General features: G+C 31.4%; 1 protein-coding gene across 3 annotated transcripts in view; it reads left to right on the plus strand.

Annotated features, from left to right (window-relative positions):
* Window positions 1-17775, plus strand: part of LOC129801152 (A disintegrin and metalloproteinase with thrombospondin motifs like) — a 94329-nt gene that overhangs the window by 15469 nt on the left and 61085 nt on the right. For all 3 annotated transcript variants that reach the window (XM_055845920.1, XM_055845923.1, XM_055845922.1), the window contains exon 3: window positions 2549-3016. In XM_055845920.1, the coding sequence (XP_055701895.1) occupies window positions 2549-3016 (468 nt within the window). The remainder of the gene's footprint in view (window positions 1-2548; window positions 3017-17775) is intronic.

Consider the following 17775-nt stretch of genomic DNA (forward strand, 5'->3'; position numbering starts at 1 on the left):
GCAATAATGCTTTTAGGAATCAAAGAAGTTACACTATCCTCCAGTGATATCTTTGTACTCACTTTAAGTAGTTAGATCTTGGTTTCTCCTGTTCTTTTGTTATTTGTTAGCAATAGACCGTTGGCGTATTGCAACCTGATTTACCTTGGATTAGAAAACATTCTAAATAAATAGACGTGGAACTTTATAATAGCAAATAAGATAACAATTATAAAGAAATGTGCAAAATAGGCATCAATGAACTGTGGTCATATGCGAATAAATTAATTTAGAGAGATAAGAAATACAAATATCTTTTTAAAGTGTTTTTTTTTTTCAATTTGCCCATTAAAAGTTTTAAGAAGATATGATATTGAATGACAAAATAAAAAATAAATAAATTAAATGAAATGAAATTTTTTTCAGAGTGGAAAAAAAAAAATAGAAATTATAAGAAAACATGTGCACAATTAAGACAAAATGTATGACAAAATTTGAACGAAATTCAACTAACTTCTTTAAGTTAAATTAGATTCCGATTTATTTTCTGGATCTTAGATTAATAAAATCTCATTTTAATACTATTTATATAAATAAATAAATATATCAAAATAATTATAAAGTAAAAGTTAAAATCGTGACTTTAATCACATAACGTCATGAGACCGACATTACTTTATTCTTCAATTGAACGATCACAGTGTTATGGCCCCTACACACCAGAGTAATTTATGTCCATATTGAAACAAATGCCCTACGCTTGTGTAGGAAAAACTCTTCAATATGGACATAAATTTCTCTAGTGTGTAGAGGCCAATCTAAGTTTTTAGTTTCAATCTTTAATCTCAGAATAAGTTTCCAAAGAAATAAAAACACTTATCGCTTTTGCGAAATGTTAGAACTCGCAACTTATAGAACCAATTTTGGTTTTTGATAACAAAGCTTTCAATCTTTTCCTGTTCAAACTCTATTGAAAGAATAAATAGTGTATAATATCTCGATTTTTGTCCCTCCATAATTTTCTTTTTCCATCTACCCCGCGAAGACCACTGTCTGACCCGTCTATCCGTCCAGGCGTCAACTGACTCAAATACCAAACGATTAAGAACAGTGACTTAAAATAAAGGGATCAAATTGATCCAAATTTTATCCTTTTGCAAAGGATGGATCAAATTAACATGTTCTGTTATGATAAATGTACATTCAAAATTTGAAATTTGATCCATCCTTTGCAAAAGGATAAAATTTGGATCAATTTAATCCTTTTATTTTTACCAGTGTAGGATCATCATGGTTTAATGGTTACCTAGATAAGCATTTCAGTCATACACGAAAATATCGTTGAACTACTCTTACTAACGGAGTTTTAACCCTTTAAGGACGATTGGAACACCGGTGTCCCATAAAGAAAATAATTTTTCCTGAAAACCTGAAGTTATTTATTTCTTATGTTTGTACGTAATTGCAAAGTAGAAGGTTGAAGGAATCTAGGATATTTTTTGCAAGTCTCCAACTATTTGCTATATAGTAAATTTTTAATAGTAGTAAATTTTTAATTTATAGTAAAATTAATTTTAATTATTCTTTATACTTCCAATTGTTTTTAAGCAAAACCGTTTTAGAACAAGAAACTACAATACTCAAACATAATATTTCTCTTTAGAGTGAACATTATCTATCATAGGTATCGTCACAAAAATTACTTAAATTTTTTAGCTAGTTTTGTCCCTATTGTTCATAGAGACAAAAAATACACCAAATCAGATTCTGTTGGCTTTTCGAAGGTTAGATGTAAGACGTTTTACAAGTTTTGTTTATCGGTTTCATTTTTATTGCTGATTTTCGGTCAGCGAAAACTGTCTCGTCGTTAAAGTGTTAAAGGCGTCAAAAACCTAATTGGGAACCCTAATAAATCTTAACCAGTTCTAAACAGTTATGAACCGATGAATAAGTTTTATTCGAGATTCAGTTCAATTATTCCTAATTTATTTTAGGCGATCTTGTTATTATTTATAAATCTATTCCTATCGGCTGTGAAACTGTAAGTTTAAAAACGAAATGCATGATAGATAAAAGACTTTCCGAACTCTTCTAATTATAGTACCCATCGTACCCATAGTACCTTTGTCCACGGATATTGAAGCTCTTTTAGGGGTATAGAACCTTAAACCAGGAATTTAAACGTTTCGCAAAATCGAGACACTTAAAACATTCTCTTTTGAAAACTAAAATAGACTAATTAAATAATTTAGGTAATTTTAAAAAGCGAAAAACTTTGTATCCCCTTTATGTTTGAATGACTATATTTTGATTGAAAAAAACAGTACACTACAGATATTCAGTTTTTTCAAAAAATTCAGTTATTTTCCGAGTTCTCACTCAACATTTTTTTAAGTAATGAGCTGTCCCAGCCACTAATAGGTACTACCTTGAAATATGGAAGATATTACAGTATAACATTACAATTTTCTCTAACCGCATAATATTTATAAGGTTTAAGGAGAAATATTATCTTAAATCTATTTGCCCTTTTTTATTTTTATTTTAAAAAACTTTAATTTTATTTTAGATTCACCTGCAAATGTCCCCAGAACAGCTGCACACGATATTCCATGTGGATAGTGTAGAAAAAGTGCCAAACTATGAAGTTGTGGAGCTCACACATCATACCCCATCCACTCATCACTTGCGAAAGCGCCACATTGACTCGGGCAATGCTTTAGATGGCCCCAATCAACTGCCACATCATGTAAAGAAGGACCTCAGTAAGACACCCTTCTACAGTGTCCCTAAGACATCTCTAGGCAAAAATAGTAGTGATAGTGCAAGGAACAGTGTTAATGAAATTCCCGGTGTCGTTAATTTAAGTGACGTGAAAGAACACAAAGTGTCATTTGAAGCCTTTGGTGAAAAAGTGAAATTGCAATTGAAACCGACAGAAGGATTGTTCAAGGATGGACCACAAAATTTGAGGATGTGGGCAGTCAAATCGGATCCAAATGCAACACAGGGACTCAACTATGAAGAAATTACACAGGTAAGACCAGTCTTTGTTCATTCATGCTGAGAGTCTGTCATTGGAGACCAACAATAAAAATCAAAGATATGCTTTGCTTCTATTCTTGCACATTTCTTGAATTTATGGTAACGTCAATTTTCCAGCAAACCAACTCGGTTTCACAGAGAAAACTGGTTCAAGGTTACCACGGAGTGGCTTTTGTATCTCTGAAAAAGAATTTATGCTCCGTTTTTTTCAATTCTTAACTACTTACCACTCTTGCTGCCAAATGGCATCTAAACGCGATCGCACAATTGGATAATAAATTGCATTTCAATAAAGATTGGTGTTCTTGCACAAATATGACGAAATATTTAAATGCTTTAAATGCGTTGCCGTGGATGATTGGCAAGAGAAGACCAGCTACTATAGTTGATTTGAGTTACTTGAGAGATGTTTCCAAAGAGATTTTATGGTCAATGCAATAATTATGGCGTTTCCAATGTGGTTTATTGCAATTAATTTCATCCCAATTGAAAATCCACTGAATTGATGTAAAGAGGTTGATAAATGTCTTAATCAAAGGATTTTCTTCACAAAACACTAAATATTAGAATAAAAGTTGATAATGAAATCTAGCAGACATTAATGGTGCTATTCCAATAAAAAATGTACATGGTTTTTTTTACACTTTACTGTTCTCAAGTGCTTCTGCATTATCGACTTTTTTAATGGTTCCCATTTTTGACCCCCCCCCATCCCTTTCAGCCCCCTTATTCAGGTCTTAAATCTTAGACCTAAGTGTGTTCTAGAACGATCAAACAGTCGTGACGGAAACCAACACAAAGAAAAGTCGATTATGCAGCTACACTTGAGAACAGGAAAAAGCTAAAAAGTATATGTTAATTTTTTTATTGGATTACCAATATAAAGCTATTTTTTTGTTAGGAAAAAGACTCTTCCTCTCTAATATTAGAGAGGAAATCGACATTTTAAAAGTTAAGCTCATAACATTAAAGCCTTTTCCTACTTTTAACTTTAAGAAAGCTTTTTCAGTAAATATTATGCCCTAGACAGACTTACGACTTAAGCCGAGAGACGGCTTAGTGGAAAATGATGTAAAAGTAGTTTTACCACTATAGCGAATATAATTGCGCTAAGCCGTCTCTCGGCTAATCCTCAGGTCTGTTGAGGCCCTTATACAAGCTTCAGACTTAAGGCTTAGCCATCTGGCTTAACTCCTCTAATTCCTAATCAGGCACGATTTTTTAGAAAATTGTTGTTTACAATTGGATATTAAAAGCAAATGATCCAATAGATTTTGAAAAATGAATAAAATTGCTTGTTATTTAGCTTTTTGAGACTTTCGGGAACTGGGCTAAACCTCCAGTCTGAAGCCGGCATTACACTCTAATTTTCGAAAGCATAATTGTATATTAAGCTTAAACCCTTTCTTCTATTTAACACCACTATTACAATTCTAACTAAAAAGGTACAATCAGTAATAGAACATTGCTCTCGTTTCCTCTAGGGGCCAAATCAACGCTAAGATGGCGATGGACTTATAGAAAAATAGAAAAATAAAAAGAAATAAAAATAAATTTAAAGTATTTTTAGAAAAACGATATATTCAGTCACTGGTAACTAATATCTCTGATATCAGTTATAATTTTCTGTTATAAATTCTTTTTAATTATAACTCGCTTTTCAGATACTAAAAATAAATATTAATCATATCGAGAGTAGACAATTTTAAATGATTAATAAAATTACTTGGAACTAATTATACTGAGAGCTATTTGTTTGCATTTGCATCGAAATGGGTTGAATTTTTATTAGGAGACACAAATGCCTTGTTTTGGATTTTTCCCCTAGCTCATGAGAATATTAATGGGCATTATTAATTTTATTTAAGTAATTAGTCAGTTAATTGCCACGACAAAAGCGACTGTCTAATGAATTTTGAACAGATGATAAATCTCAATTCAGGAGATTTTTCTTATACAAACGCACAGTGGTGTCTAAACTGATTACCACATCAGGAAAAAAAATATATTTTGATGTATTATGCATTCCACTGTCATGTATTTACAATTTTAAGGAAGTCTTGACAAAAAGTTTATGCGTAAAAAATATTCAGCAACTTTTTTTTCTTGTTGTGGGAATTTATTGCTTCGTAGACAAATAAATAATCATGAAAATTCTTTACAGTGGAATGAGTTCATATCTTTTTACTTTGACTTAAGAAGTGGAAAAATGACCTCAAATTAGTAAAAATTGAGAGCAAATTACTAAATATTTATACTTGAGTTGAAAAATCACATTTTTTAAACAAAATGTCAACTATGACATGGATGATTCTTTGAAGAATAAAAGTTTTTTATCTTTCTTTTAAGAAAATAAAGTTTAATAGTAATATCCATATTTAGAAAAATCGGAATAAAATAAAATTAAATAATTCAATGGGACAGAATAGGACATTTTCATAACTCACAGAGAAATTTACGTCTATATTGCAGGAAAGTACCCAAGCTTATTAGAAAATTCCTCTAGGGGGAGGCGGGGCTACTTTGAACTGTGGGGTTAAACTATTATACGATTTTTTCGCATATTTCTAAAAGAAACTGGGTTTTAACATGATGTAATTTGGTTAGATAAAACAAATGTGGATTTAAATAAAATAATTGTAAAAACCAGCTTCATTTAGAAATAAGCGAAAAAATTAGACATCAATGTAGCTCCACAGCTCAAAATAGTCCCACCTCCCCCTAGTGTGTATATATATAGGCCATTAGATATATTTTTCCCAAATTCCTTTAATGGACTTGTGACTTAAGACTAGATATTAAAATATATTGCAGTAGATAGGTCAGACTCATTAAAGGAATACCAAATAATATGAAGTGTTCGAAGTCAGTGTGTGTGCAAAAGTATAAAGTCTTCCCCTAAGTGGTGAAAAACAAATGACCGGCGAGAAGTAGTTATACCACCCTAACTAGTTGATTTTAAAAAAGTCCACCAACATAAAACGTTGCAGAATTTAATATTTCAATAAATTTTTGACCCTGTACAGTTATTATATTTATCATAGTAAAACAAGCTTAAAATATTTACCGATAGTATTTATAAGGCAGTGTTTATAATTAAGATATGTATGTTTAAGAATTACGAAAGACCTGCATTTAAAATTAATAAAATCAAGCAATAAATAATAAATATGTCACAAATTATAATTTCTTCATTTATATGGTAGTAAAATTCTGTCGTAAAATACTTAAAGTCATATATTTTTATTTGGAAGTGTTACAAACTTATATTACCTTAAATTAAATCTTCTCTAGTTACTCAAAGTATCGCATTAAAAGCTGATTATTCTTCTCGTAAATTCTGCCAATTCAGAGTGAAATTATTACATATTAACGGATTTTCATGCATTTTTCATTCATCTTTTCCATCACAGGCCAATAGAATTCAAGATTTTATTGGTTACACTTTTATTAACCCTAAATAAAACTTACAAGATTTGCTAAATTTTACTTCAGTATGAACGACACGGTTGAATTCAAAAATGTTAAATTTCAGGTTATGTGAAGAAAGTTGCCTATGTAGTTTGTATTAGAACCATTCTCCGACAAATTATATTTATTTAACAATAATTACGATGATAAATTCTATAAATTTATTTTCCTTGCTTTAAGGTTAAATGTATCTCATATAAATTCTGTTCAATGTGCTGGAAAAACCTACGGCTTAAGCCGAGAAACGGTTTAACGTAATAATCAAAATAATGATTAGACTACATCCCCATCAGTTTCATACTAAGCCATCTTTCAGCTTAAGTCGTAAGCCTGTCTAGGGTAACGTGTGGTATTTCGGAACACTTTTTGGCATCATCGAGAATAAGATTCTTACCGAAAAATGTTAAAAAAATGCATCATTTTTCATACAAAATAGCAAAAAAATGTAAAGAAGTAAAAATGGTACATTTCGGGACAATTGGGTATTTTGGGACAAACAAAAGTGCTATTATACAAATGATACAAATAAATTTCACTGAGTCTGATTATTTTCCTTCGAGTAGAAGACGCAAAATTCACTCCTTTATAAAAATCTTGTTTAAATTTCACTTGTAAAGTAGCTCAAATCGAAAAAAGACTCAGCCTGTTTGTGTTGACATCTGCAAAATTTTACCATTCACAATTCACGCATATTTCACACTTTAAATTAAATAAAATTTCAGAAGAATTATATTTATCTGATACGTAAAGACAGGGGCATGACATTTCCTATGTTTCCCATATGTTTCTACCGAGCCGAAAAAACTTTTGAGTTTATTAGCTGTTTTCTGTCATTGTAGAATGAATTGACAAAAAATACTAATACAAAATAAAAGCCAATTTAATGACGAAAAGGCAACCGAAAACCCTAAATTGGCAACCTACGTAGTTTTGGAAATATCTCGTGAAATGTGTACGAATACAGGGAAAAAATTACACTAAAACTGGTCGCATTTTTCAGAGCTAATGTCAGCTCACTGCGTAAAGAGCTTAATATTTCATATAAAGCTTAAAAATAATAAGAAAACAAATATTTATAGGATTTTTAATGTGTCCAAAAATACCCATATTATGGCCCGAAAAGCACCTTGTCCGGAAATACCACACATTGCCCTAATATTGTTCATATATGAGGATTGTGTCATCTAACACCCCCAAATGCTCATATTTGAGGAATTTAGCTATATTTTTTACAGTCATAAAGTTCAAATTCAAATTCAGGCGTTAAATGCCTCATCCTCCCCTACGTGTCCATCTCTTAAAGTTTTGAATGTGTGTTGAGCTGAAAGACGTGTGTCAATGGAACATGAACGTGGAATTATGTAATGATCAACTTGAACTACCACTTGGTTAATCTTTTACAATTTTCCACGTCTTTATCGTGTGAATCTCTCACATCAAATTGATTATTTGTGATTGTGAGTCAATTTCTCAATCAATAATTGTCACGCACTCAGCGAGCAAACAAATTAACACCATCTTCGGTTAAAAGGCCCATAGTGTTTAAACTTTTAAAGGGGGACAGTGTTATGTAGTGTTATGTGTCTGAACTCTTGGAGGAGTCATTTGAGTAATCTCAACAATTCACTTTTCATTGTGTGCATTTTAGCGTTAGTAGAACGGAAATTTTGCACTCTCTGTGTACATAAATATTACTCCATGCAAACAATTGTATAGAGTTCCATTTTTCTTTGGCATTGCGACTTTTTTTTATTTTTTATTTAATTAAACTATGAAATAATCTTTGTTTAAAAGGATTCAATGTATAGAGGTCTCTTTAAGGACGAAGTACCCTCAAACTTTTACAGCATTTCAACCATGAAACATACAATATGCAGATTGATAGAGAGACAAATCCATTACAAAACATTCATATTGCACATAGCAAATGATGAAAAATGTTGCTCTTTGTGCAGCTAACAGAAAACAATTGGTTGTCTGTTTGATGAAAAAACTCCACTTACAAACACCTTCAGTGTCTCAGCAATTTTTTTTTCGTATATATGTACACCTTTCCAAATAGATACCCCACGATCAGACCAATATCTTTATGGCAATATTATGCTTTGGGAATAAAAGTGAGAACCTTGTGCCAGACTTCTGCCATCGTATTTGCATAACTCGATTTTTGTTCGAAACACCAACAAAAGATCTCCCGGCCAAACCCAAAAAACACCGCCAAAAAATAACTTTCGAGATTTTTATTCATCTATCGCAAGCAGGTTTTTCTTTTCGTAAAGTTCAAGCCTCACTTAACCCTACGCTGCACTCACAGAGACACTTCTTTCAATACCAACCAGTAACTACTGGGGAAACACCTCTGATGCATGCATTAAGATAGCCAGGGTATTGCTTCTGTATTTGGAGTATTTACTTATACATACATGTGTTTTCCCGACTTCAGTTCCACTCCAAAAAAAAAAAACACTTTACTGTAAATTCCTTAGGAAATAGTTTCAGAATATGCCTTAATGCCCTAGACACACTTACGATTTAAGCCGAGAGACGACTTAGTGGAAAATGATGGAAATGTATTTTAACCACTATTTCTAATATAATTACGCTAAGCCGTCTCTCGGCTAATCGTCATGTCTGTCAAGGCCCTAAGCCCCTGACAAATCTTTAGATTAAGCTAAGAAATATATTAACGCAATAAGTTGACTCTTGACTAATCAGCGGGATTTACTACCTCTTTATAAACTCAGATTGATCCTCCAGAATATTTAGCCCTTAAAATTTGATAGTAAAGAATCAGTCCAAAGTATCATCCAGTGACAGTTGAGGATGAGGATTAAAGGCTTCTTGAATATATTTGTTCTACCTGAGTAATAAATAACAAATATATGAAAAAATGTTTTTAGCACGTAAGAAAACAAAAAAAACTAGTTAAATTATATTTTAAAACTCTTTTTGTATTTTAAAAGAATAAAAATACTTAATATAATAATTTAAAATCAGTCTCATTTTAAAGTAAATGATAATCTTTACTTATCTAAAAATGTCTAAATTTCGCGTGCATTATTCTGCTTAGAGACTTCTAGAGGGTCTATCATTCAGTTAAAATCATCTACTAGACTAAGAAAAAAACGGGGGTGCGATTAACTTTTTTTCGTCATAACTTTAACACTTTTTGGGTGTAAAAATATATCAACATTTTTTAATGTTAATTTTACACCTTTTAAGAGTAAAATCAACATAAAAGAAGGCTAACTTTAACCCATAATACACCTAAAAAGGATAATATTTACACCGTTTTCAGATCAATACTGCAGGGTAAAATTAACATTTCCGGAATGTTATTTTGACTTTTTCGGATTTCTTTCAGTGTACTAATAATACTCAAGGATTATTCTTACTTAGTTACTTTCAATATCCCTAGGAGCAGGTGCGGCTACACTAAGCTGAGGATACATTGAAAAACTTATTTTTGTAGAGCACATGGCCTATTCGACAGTTGTTAACCCAGTCGACGGCCAAACCAACCAATCCTAATCCTTTATTCCTATGACACACCCAACACATCATCCCTAGGCGGGTGCTGAAGGTTGTTATATGGTGCTCTTGTTGCGTATGGCAATTACCACTAGTACTTCAGCGAGTGCACATCAGTCGCCGTGGACAATTCACTCCGAGGAAGTTGAAAGATGGGTGGCACCTTCAGTTCCTCATTTTCCCTTAATAAGTTATATTAATTATTTCAATGAGCCCCCCTAAAGGCTTATGCCCTAGACACACTTACGACTAAATTCCAGAGACGACTAAAGCTAGTTCATAGACAAGTCAGTTCCTGACAGACTACAAACGAGGCTTAACATTTTCTGGCACTCAGAAAACATAACTTTCGTGGTTTTTTTGCAGATATTTCTATTGAAATGCACTAATTACTCCTCTGAAAATGAAACTATTTGTAATATCATGTCTCAGTACACGTCCAATAATTATTTTTAATAACAATTATTTGTGAGGTGGAAGCTAACTCGCGACTTAAGCCAATTTTGGTTATTCTAGTGAATAATTCTTGTTGTTATACGTGAATTTTGAAGTAAATTTAAAAGTAGTTTCCCTTTCAAAGGACTACTAGTGCATTTCAGTAGAAACATCTGCATAAAAACCCACCAAAGTTATGTTTTGTGAGTGCCAGAAAATATTAAGCCTCGTTTGTAGTGTGTCAGGAGCTGACTTGGCTATGAACGAGCTTAGTCGTCTCTGAACTTTAGTCGTAAGTGTATCCAGGACATTATATTTTGTTGTCCTGAGCCCTAGGATAACCAATTATCCACTCCTCCGGGCCCAGATCACGAAGATCCATCCTCCCGTAGCCACGGCCAAATCCTGACTGACTTCCTTTCCCCACGAAAACTCTATTGCGGTACCGTTTTAGAGAGGGGATGTAATACGGGCTTCAGACCTAAGGCTTAGCCATCTGGTTTAACTCCTCTAATTCCTCATCAAGCATAAAGTTTTAGGAAATTGTTGTTTAGAATTGAGTATTAAGGACAAATGATTTATTAGATTTTGAAAAATCAATGAAATTGCTTGTTATTAAGATGAGATCTTCGCGAAATGGGCTACACCTCCAGTCTGAAGCCGGCATAACTCAGGATTTACAAATATTGACCGTTGTAATCTTAGTAAAAAAATTGATTTTATATTTTATTTATTTTAATTATATTACAATAAAGCCGAGATTCCTTTAAAAATATACGAAGAAATAACTTTTCAATGTACCTTAACTCTATGTATCCCCACCTCACGATTTACTTGATTTACTGAATTCGAAGAACAAATCCGGTGACTGTCGGATGGGGGGAAACTCAGTCCAGAATAAAAATTATTTTCTTCCCAGAACTTTTGGTGCTCTATTCACCTAAGCACTCTAAGCATTTAAGCACCTGAAGCTCTAAAAAGAAAATAATTTTTATTCTGGACTCAAGCCCCTCCCATTCGATGATCACCGGATTTGTTCTTTGAATTAATATCAACGTCAGTTCACTACCTTCTGATTAACTTAATTTTTGCTTCTTTTTATAATTTTTCCGAAAAAATATTCTGAAAGCTCAATTTAAAATTACTCGGTGAAAGGGCCGTACCCTTTCCTGTTTTAAATTATATTCGGTTTTATGAAGAACGTTATGTTTTTTTTTATGGAACTTCAAACAAGGCATTTAGCATAAATTGTGAATGCTTTGGAAGCTCAAAATAAAATGAAAATAAAGAAAATTTTCAAAATATAGGCTAAGTGTGCCAAATTTCGGCATAGTTGCATACAAGCGTCAAAGTCTCAAGTTTGAAATGTAATATTTTAAATACAAATTGATTTTTTTTATTCTTTCTTCTGAAAGAGTGTTGCTTGGAACCTTGTAAAGAGTTTACAGTCTTTATTTACTCTAAAATCATTCTTAATACATTTTAAAATTAATAAAAATATAGACATTGCTTTGGTGCCCTATTTCGGCCACCTTCATTCTCATAGTTCCTTGCTCTTCGGGAATTCTTCCAATATCTTTTTCACGTCATCTCGTTTGTCGAAGCTACATTTTTTTGTTATTCTTTTTCATTGTATAATCTCTAGAGTACGTAAAATCTAAAAGTTCATGGAAATTCGAGGAACAAAAAATGTGGCCGAAATTGCAAGCTGGCCGGAATTTGGCACACTTACCCTAATTACTGAATTGATTTTACTTTATTATTACTTTTTTAATAAATTTATTAAGTGTAAGACCTGTGGCTATTTCTGTAATCTGAGTCATCCATTGCAAACCTGAGCATAAGCCAACATAAGTCCAAAGACGATTTACCACAGTAAAGAATTTTAAGTGAATCACCACCAAATAAAGCAATTCTTCACCGAAACACCTCTTGGATTATTCTTATTTTCTTTCACTATGTTAACAAAAACATCATATTAAATTCACCAGGCGGCTCCACCGCAATAATTTCCGTAACAATTTTTATGCACAAGCAATTGAAAAATGATTTCCATTAATAGTTCATATTACTGCAAAATAATTCTAATTTTCCTTACTGGATTCTTCTACTAAAATAGACTCTAGCAAAGTTATTCATTCACAACAAGCTTTTCTAGAGTAATTAGGTAAATAAGTTTTATGCAAATATACGGGACTAATGGGACTTGTAATTGAGAATGTTGTTATTGCATTAAAATATTATAAATTTTTAGTAGAAATATTCAGAAATTTTTGATAAATTGCTGAAAGCGGCAGAAGGTTGATGCAACTAATGACCCAACATAAAAAAGATGATTTTTTGCTAAATGTCCAAAAGTGTTGTTTCATCTTCATCGTCTAACAGTATTAATTGACCACATGTTGAGGAAATCCTTGAGAGTTTGTTTACTCTCAAAATATCACTAAAGTTGAATTACTCACGTGGTAGCAGTGTGAAATGATAGAGTATTGAAAAATTGGCCAAAGATGCTTTAGAGCCAAAAATAGATAGGTGAGAGAGAGAGAAAAAAAAACTTTTACATAAATTATAGAGAAGGTTTTCAAGCACTTCTTAAAAACACAATTCTGCAGACAATTTTAACATAGAGGAGCGCCCATTTTTGCCACCATTCAACAATCAATCATCACAGAGAGAAGATTATCGTGATTGTTGCGTTTCCGTGTTTCGAAGACTCACTTTTCGGCCTAAACAAAAAGACAATTAATTTTTTTTAAGATACTGAATCACTCTAATAATAACTTTCATTCTTAGAGACATTTCATAAGAATTAATATACATTTCCATTACACATTATATATTACTTTTATTATTTGCGTGTCTAATTTTACATGATTTCATTCCTTCCTCAAAATATTCTGCGATCTTTTAGCATTTTCCAAATATTCAGAATTTCATTGAACATTATTTTGAGATGATTTCTATGAAATATCAACACTTTTTGCAGATTCATTGTGAAGTAATAATTTTCTAAATTTCCACCCAAATTCGCTAAAAGCTAATCAGTTCAATAAATATTTAGCATTTCATGTGAACAATTACTACACACTCTCAACTAATTTTATTTATATTGAAGGTTTTTGAGCTGCAGCAGCAGCGCAACAATAACTTCAAGTAATGCAAAATGAATTTCCTTGTGTATCGTGAAAGTTTTCACCAAATGTGTGCATAAAAGGGAGCTCAACAGATTTTGCTACATTTCTCACAGAGATACAACACTTCCTGGATCTTAAGCTGATCTTATTTCTTGCACAGGAGACTTTTTGCTTTCGCTAACTATGATAATCAATTTTTCTGATTAACCGTAATACACTAGCGGACAACTTTAAACTATAAAGCCCTTCACTTTTAGTTGATTTGGTGCTGGAGGCCAAAGGGTGTATGGGTATGATTAAAGATGGGCTGATACATTACAGTGTGAAAATAAAGAAATAATGCAACGTAAACAATGCACAATAAGATAAGCCTATACACTGAGAGAAATCCGAAAATTGTAAAATAACATTCCGGAAATGTTAATTTTACCCTGCAGTCTTGATCCGAAATCGTTGTAAATATTACCCTTAATAAGGTGTATTGGGGGTTAAAGTTACCCTTTTTTCATGTTGATTTTACCCTTAATAAGGTGTAAAATTAACATTAAAAAATGTTGATATATTTTTACACCTAAAAAGTGTTAAAGTTATGAGGAAAAAAAGTTAATCGCACCCTCTTTTTTTCTCAGTGTACAACAAATAAAAATTACTTGTCAAAAAATTAAGAAGTCATCTAAGGAAAATCCGGAGATCCCTCTCGAATCTCAGATTCACAAAAGCAAAACTTTAAGAAAGGTATATAGTCAAGTGTGCTAATCCGTGCGCTTCGCTATCTGGATCGTTTATGACTAATCCACTTAAAATAATATTTTTATTTTTATTTCCATAATATAGTCACTACAGTAATGACCAACGCACAATAACTTATGTTTAGTAAACATGTTTTTGACATTTCAATGAGAGTGAGTGAGATCTAGATCTAGTCATCTCGCTCACTCTCATGGGAAATTTTGAAAACATGTTTACAAACAAAAGTTATTGTGCGCTGGTCATAATGCCCAACGCACAATTACTTTTGTTTTGTAAACATGTTTTTGACATTTCAATGAGAGTGAATGAAACCGAGATTAGTCATCTTGCTCTCTCTCATATGAAATTTTGAAAACATGTTTACAAACAAAATTTATTGTGCGTTGGGCATAACATAATATAACTATTCAAGTTTCAGAAAAAGCAAAAATAATATTTTTATCCATTAAATAAGTGAGTGTAATCGACTCATTTCAATCTTGTGCCAGCTAGGTTCTTCACTAAAAATTTTCTAGCAGTGATATTTTCACTAATGACAGCTGGTTGATTGAAAACATTTATTGTTTTTCCTTGTGAAAAAGTATTTTAAATTCAAAGGTTTAATTAAAAGTGAATTAGCGAAAAGGCGACCCAGTTAGTGCATGCTAACTTATTTCAGTATTATCATTATTTTATAAATTTTCTTTAATATTTTTGATATTTTTTTATACTATGTTTCTGAATGAAATAGTGAATAATTCTATGGATTTAGAAGAAGTAAAAAAAGAATTTCATCAGTCCGAAAACAAGCGTTTAAGTAGCACTCTTCATAAAACGATCCAGTTACCCCACCTTACTATAATGCTTAAACAATCATAAAGCATTTAATATAGACATTAAAGGGGGAACTTTATTTACAAGGTCTAAAGTGGTCTATAAATGGTAGTTTAAATCGACAACTAAGCTATCCAAGAATATACCATGAAAATTTCAGAAGTCAATTCGAAGTATTTCCGAAGAAACAGTGACGAAAAAAAGGAGCATCGAGCAGATTTTCAAACGTTCAGGCGAACATCCAAAACTTGGAAGCGCATTTTCTCCACTTCCCATTTTGATAATTCCTTCGAATTGGCGGGAAAGATTAAGAAAAAAAACTTATGGATCGATTTAAATGAATAAAGGCTTATTCTTTTCAGTATTAAATTCTCTTCTAGTTGAACATAAATAGCATTTTAACAATTATTTTTAATATCTTTTAATAAAGTCAATATTTCGTCTCAAAAAACGCATTTTTAAACCATTAAAAAAGTTCCTATTTCACAAATTTCTCCATTTTTTTAGTTTAGATACGAAATATGGAAATTGAAAGTATTTTTTTCTCAAACAAGAATTATAAGTTGTAGATTTTCTGCCAATTAGGGAGTAATGCAACAAAACGCTCCAGTAAACTCATCATTCCACCATTTTGTAAAACTTTTTTTTCGAAAAAAATTATTTAAATACTTTTGAAATATGTATAAACTATAAACATTATGCCAAAAATATCATAAATTTTGGTCCTTTCCAACTCCTTCCAAAAAAAATTGCCTTGCTAATTCAGACTGCCCCTTAAAAGAAAGTTTTTCCATGCGTTAAAAAAACGTTCTTTCAAAGTCCTTTTAAAGGTAATGTTACAAAGAAAATTGAGATGAAAAAGTGTAAAATAGATGTTGGTTGTACATAAATTTCAATATGTGTATATATTCTCAAATCGAACTTAAAATAATATGAAACGAAAACAATCAAATTTTCTATCAAAATTCCATCAGTAATTAATCATTAGAATATGAAGATCTAGAACCAGATCAAACTTTCTAAAAAGATCATTTAAATAAATTTAATTTTAATCAAGAGAAAAAAAGCATTTAAAAAAATGATTTTTTTGCACACAATATGGGAAGTTGCTGTCTTTAACCGTTGTCTTCTCGATGTGTAACAATGGATATACGAACAAATACGGAAGTTTGTATTCTGCCTAAAACTGAGAATACTCACAAAATTCAGTGTGAATAAGGGAAGAGCACCAGCGATCGGCAATGTTCTTCGAATCGTCAGGTTATTACTATATTGTTGCACCAATTCAAATGCAATTTTAAAAATTGATACCTACTTTTTACGATTTAACTCTTACCAAAATGCAGTGTATTGGCTCAAATTTAATTTATAAAACCAATTTTCCGTGAGACACCTGATTAAAGTCGTAACGATCCGAGGTACAGAATACATAGTTGCATTTACATCTATTTTTTTACTATTTTATTATAAAAACTGAAAATTCAAATGCTCAGATATAGTTAAATGGATCATTAATATACTATTAATTACCTTAGATTATAAAGTAAATAAAATCTAACTTTAGTAACTTTTTACAATGCAAAATTTGCACTTTTCAATTCAATTCAATTAACGCTTTGCTACCGGCGATAATACGGTCTTCAGACCCAAGGCTTAGCCATATGGCTTACCTGCTTTAAAATCTTAATAGTCAAGATTTTTTGGAAAAATTTAACTTAGGATTGGATTATTAAAGTTAAGTGATCTATTAGGTTCTCAAAGTCAACAAAATTGCTCGCTATTTAGGATTTAAAGACCATCGGGAACTGAGTTAAACCTTCAGCCTGAAGACTGCTTAAGTCTTTCATTCGAAAACTCAAAACCTGTATCAATCCTAAGTTTTAGCCGAGAAACTTCTTGCAGAAAAATTTACTAAAATGAAAATAATCTATCGGCTAAATGTATACAGACCCTTACGTTTCTTACGATGATATTCTTAAAGAAACACATTTTTAGGTTAGTAAATTAGCAAATTTAGTAAGTAAGTATTTCGAAACGGTCTGTATAAAATTCAATCTTAGAAAGTAAAAAAAAATGGTCTGCAAAAAACTACAATGATTCATAAATTTTTAAATTTTACATTTGCCGATAATATTTCACCATACTTACCAATTTTCATTTTTTCTGACCATTTTTACCAAAATACTACCCTATCTTCTGCTGCCTATTTTTTAATCATTTCTGATAATTCAATGCTTACAGAAACAATGAGTCTTCTCCACTTCCCCTCTAGGACATACTTAATTATTCTAAAATAACACTCCAGGGTAGATGATTGTATTGCAAAAATTGTAAGATTATATAATATAATAAAAAAATATTGTTCAGTTCGATAAAAGAATATTAAGCAATAAAGTCATAACATTTTTAAAAGTCACTATTCGATCAGAAAGCTACTTCAAAACAATTTATTTATAATTTTATAATAGCCAAAAAAATGGTGAAATAAAAACCACTCAATATTTGTTTAAATTATCTGAAAAAGAATTATACTGTAAAAAAAACAGGGCGTTTAGCAAAAATCTCATTAATCAAGAGTCTCAATTTCACTTGTAGCTACCTTTTCTGCTCCGCTCAA

Source organism: Phlebotomus papatasi, chromosome 2 (genome assembly GCF_024763615.1).
Source record: "Phlebotomus papatasi isolate M1 chromosome 2, Ppap_2.1, whole genome shotgun sequence".
In the NCBI taxonomy this organism is placed as follows: domain Eukaryota; kingdom Metazoa; phylum Arthropoda; class Insecta; order Diptera; family Psychodidae; genus Phlebotomus; species Phlebotomus papatasi.